At 40.1% G+C, this 4,516-nt stretch overlaps 1 protein-coding gene across 1 annotated transcript in view; it reads right to left on the bottom strand.

Moving 5' to 3' along the window:
- Positions 1 to 1,537: 1,537 nt before the first annotated feature.
- The window catches only part of LOC131881993 (uncharacterized), a gene marked incomplete at its 5' end in the record, with an annotated part of 7,211 nt that continues 4,232 nt past the window's right edge, over positions 1,538 to 4,516 (bottom strand). The window contains 1 exon segment of the mRNA XM_059229002.1: positions 1,538 to 3,963. Coding sequence (XP_059084985.1) covers positions 3,590 to 3,963 — 374 coding nt within the window.

The raw sequence follows: 4,516 nt of genomic DNA on the forward strand, positions 1-4,516 counted from the left end.
TTGCGTCGTTTTCATCCCACATAGAGTACGTGTTCCACTTCTCCTCCCGTTTCAAATCCTGCCAGGTGGTAACACGGTTAAGCCTTTGTTCCTTCAATATTAATATCATGTTATTGATTACCCTAAATCATAATTTCAATTGATTAAAAGTCATGACCAAAGAAATATTTTCGTCCGAAAGTGTTACACATGGGATAAAAGGTGCAAATTAAAGGCAAAATAGAAAAGTCAGTTCCAGGGCAACTCAACCAAGGGGACAACTCAAGCTAGCGGACACCTCAACCCAATGGACCACTTGATCCAGAGGACAATTCGACCCACAGACAATACAGCTCAAGGGACTACTCAACCCAGGAGACAGCTCGATCAAAGGGACTACTTGACATAACGAACAACTCGACTCAGTATAGAAATTAAGCAAAATATACCTATTGACCCACAGATGGTTCATATTCATGGATCAGAATTGAAGCTCTGAGGTAACACAAGAGATTACCTGACATAATACAATTCAATATTTTCAAAGTGCGGTCTTTTTACTTTAATTAAGACCTGGCAATATGAAGTCAACAAATAAAATTCAGTAAATGTAATGTCTTTTAGTGCTAACATCTTTGCAAAGAAATTAATTTTCAACTTTCTATTTTGCTCCATAAGTAAGATTTTTAGCCAATATATTGTCTTTGTTTATTGTACTGGATCGAGTTGCCCGGTGGGTCGAGTTGCCCGGTCGGTCGAGTTGTCCGATCATCAAAAGAGTCAGCTTCCATGACCTTGCACTTAAAGAAGGCCAGTTCAGAGAACAGCAAAGACGGCTTGGAGTGCCTTTCTGGAGTACAAGACACTGATGCGCACTGCACCAACTCTTGGCCCCATTTGAGAGCTTGATACCGAGACTTAATACCTGGTGCGTGGTATTTTCAGGTGTCTCGCATTATCCTGTGCTCAATAAACCCCACTTTTCCCTCGGGCAACGGATCTTTGTATCTTGGCGCTCCTCGTGTTTGATCCATGGACTACAGTCTTGAATCCAGGGGCAAAAATTGTATGTCTCCTCAACGCGAAAACAAAAAAGCTTCCCCCGCAATTTTGAGCGTATTGACACGTGACATATACCTTTATTTGTCCCGCTTCGTGTACGTATGTAAAAATTTTGAGCCCTCTCTTCGGTTCTTTCCATCTGCTGGTACTTTCTTGTGGTGAACAGGAAATTGTCCAATATCTTTTTATATCTTTAAAACACGGATTAGATCCCTTCGAAGTGGAAGTTGTTATCTGGACGCATGTCAACAAGCTCGAATACTCCCTGGAGATACAGGATTTCGAAGAAAAGCTGATTCGACCTCCCATACTTTCACTGGTCGCCCTCTATCCTTAAAAAAAACCTTTAAAAAGCATGGGGTCCAAAGATGAGTGGCAAACTCAATAAGCTTGTTTTTGCTTAAAGCTTAAAACCTGTTAGAATATGCGATGGCTTTTACATAAATACAAGTATTGCTCTTGAAAGTAAAGCTTCTTGGCAATATTTTCTTGATGACTTTTGTGGCTTTTTATTCGATCTTTGAAGTAACAAACATTTTGGATTGAAAACAAAATCGAAAAGTTTTGGAGGTGGGATTTTACTTTCAACGATTTAGCGACGCTTTTAAATGCTTTTTACACCATCAAAATACAATGTTTCGAATGCCATTAGAGCCAAAAATCTGCCCAACAAAGGTACAGTGCCTAGTATTATATCCCAACTAACGAAGCAACCATCAAGAGAGCTCATGGTTTGAGTTGGAACGTCCTGACGAGGGTGAAAAGCAATTCTCGGTCATCTCTTCTAAGGTTGAAGTCATACTCGATCCAAGGCAGATCCATCCTTTCCAAGTCTTTCACATAATGCTGGGCATGGCCATTGGGTTTGTAATACAGTTTGTTCTTCCATTGTGCCAAATGACCGCCACCTCTTTCCACTGGGAGATCGAATTCCGGGGCTCGAAGCCAACTTTGATGGTCAATATTGAAAACGAAGGCCAATCCAATAGGCCCATCCACAGTGGCTAGTCTGAACCCCCCTACGCATAACACGTGCGTGTTATTGGGAGTCAATCGAATGCAAGCGGGGAACAAAAGGTTGATGGGATAATTCGCCACCTTGGACCAAGAGGAGCTCCCAACAGAGAGGAGCTCGACCGCTTGAACGACGATTTCCCTGCTCGGAACGAGGGAACGGATCAACCAAAATGGATGTGAGCAAGGGACTTAATAATATTGCACTACTCAGGGTTTTGGATTGTCATCTTCGAATTGAGGTTTGACTTCTTGAGCAATAATTCCACACAGTGGTTAAAATGTTCTCTTAAGTTTTGACGGAAATATCCAAACACATCTTGAAATCATAACAAACAGCTTGGGTATTATTGCTTAATCGAATTTTAGCCCTCATAAGAAACTTACATGCTTAAAAAAATTAGTGCTAAAATGATCCAAACCTTGATTAATGAAAATTGGGAATTCACTTCGTTCTTCATTTATTTGGAAATTATGATCGGGTCAATCTAACCATTTCTTTGTTATATCGGATCAAATAGCCGAGTTGTCATCGTTTTAAGCTTCAAAATGCTCCGGTTATTTCTGAACTTAAATCCCTAGCTATTTTGAGATTCTGCAAGAAGAAGAAAAACATCTTTTACTTCTGTGATTGAGAGAGTCGGTGTAATTTTTGGGGGGAATCTATATTAACATATAACCAGGTCATTTTAGAAGCTAAAACGATGAAAATTCAACCATTGCATCCCAGTAAGTAAATAGCGGTTAACTTGATGGTGTCACAATTTCCGACCAAGTGCTAGCTACGTTTGCTTCCAAATTTAATTAACTACGTTTTTGAAAATTCCAGTTTTTGCAACGTTTTTTCAGCATGTCAGTTTTTTATGTGGGCCAGAATTCAATGAAGCAATGAAACTAAAATTATTCCATACGGATTTTTGAATAAGAAAAATGCCAGAATGGATTTGGGTGTTTCTCTGAAAACTTGATAGGGCTTTTTAACTATTGCGTCCAGGTAAAAGCCATCCGACCTCAAAGGAGATCTCTTTTTTGGTCATTTCCTATTCAGTCAAAGCTCCTTTCCATTTCATTTTTAAAGTGCTGCGTGAACTGAAGCTGAAATAATTTGAAATCATTGCCAATATTGCTTCATTCGGTGTGCTGGGGTGAGACTGGCCTGGTATTTTCCGTGCATCATTCTGATTGGCAGTATTGTAGTTAGTATCAGATTGGTTCGCCATCTATGGTTCGGCTAACGTCTATATGTTTCCGGGAATAGGGGAGGCGAATCAAAATATTTCTGTTTCTAGACCCACCGAATGTTCCTCCTAAATTGCTAATCATGAAATAACAACCATTGCAATCTTGAAAAATCATACCTGCCATTTCAGTCAATGCTTGCTTTTTTAAATGAAAAAAAAACAATTTTCCAGAAATAGAGTACCAGATTTCAACAACACAAAGATTTGGTCACGGTTGTCCCAGAAAATAAACTAAGAATAAGATTCCCCATAGGTCCTTGGTGAGTACTTGGTGAGCCCCCAATGGAGTTAAATTAAACTTTCAAGCTATTTTCAACCATCAAAGCAAGATTATAGGAGTAGTCAGAGTACAGGACAGAAATCGTGTGTAGCCACTTTCGTTCGACATTGTTTCTGACATGACAGGGAAAACCCAGAATTGATCCGTCCCCTCCGCGACGGCCTCCAACGGCCATGATGGTCGTAGAGTTGAGTGTGACCAAGGTCACCGAAGTTCGGATAACGTTCATGGGTGGTCCATTGAACCAGGCCCGCTTGGAAGGGTCAAACACCTGAATGGGAAAATTCACACCTCGGGATTCGACCAATACGAGTCTTTCGCCAAGCAAGCCCAGTCCATGGTAGAGGACGGTTTCTAAATTTGTATAAAACACGTATCCGGGGGAGCCTTTAATGGAAGAAAGGGAAATAGGGAGAATCAACGTCTGTTGCGCAAGTATAAGAACAAATGTGCTGTAAAAGAAACGGAATTACAAAGTCATGTTTTTGACTCTGCTATGCGCGCTTTGTGAATAGTACAAACCTAAACGCAAAAAGATGATAGCGAAAATCACAACATTTCTTGACAGTTTCTTCACAATGCAAAAGGGGAACCCGCTTAGCCAATCAGGTTTCGCTTTTAACAAAAAGCTGATATTTAAGCTTTTTATCTTCCCTAGCTTTGGAACGTACTCATTCCATCATATGTAAGGGTGTCTGAACGAAGGATGTGTTATAGGGTTTTGGACTATACAGAATGGGGCCTACGAAAAGAAAGCGATTGGGGATACGAGCAAGAACAAAAACACTCTAAATTTGCCTTCCTTTGAATTATAACGATCTTGTCAAGGTATTAATATCATGGTGGTACCCACAACATTGATGAAAAAAATTGCGCAAATGCCAAGACGATTCGTGTAAAATACCATCTCGGAAAATATCTCAGATTAGTATATTAATCC

This window comes from Tigriopus californicus, chromosome 6 (assembly GCF_007210705.1).
Source record: "Tigriopus californicus strain San Diego chromosome 6, Tcal_SD_v2.1, whole genome shotgun sequence".
NCBI lineage: Eukaryota > Metazoa > Arthropoda > Copepoda > Harpacticoida > Harpacticidae > Tigriopus > Tigriopus californicus.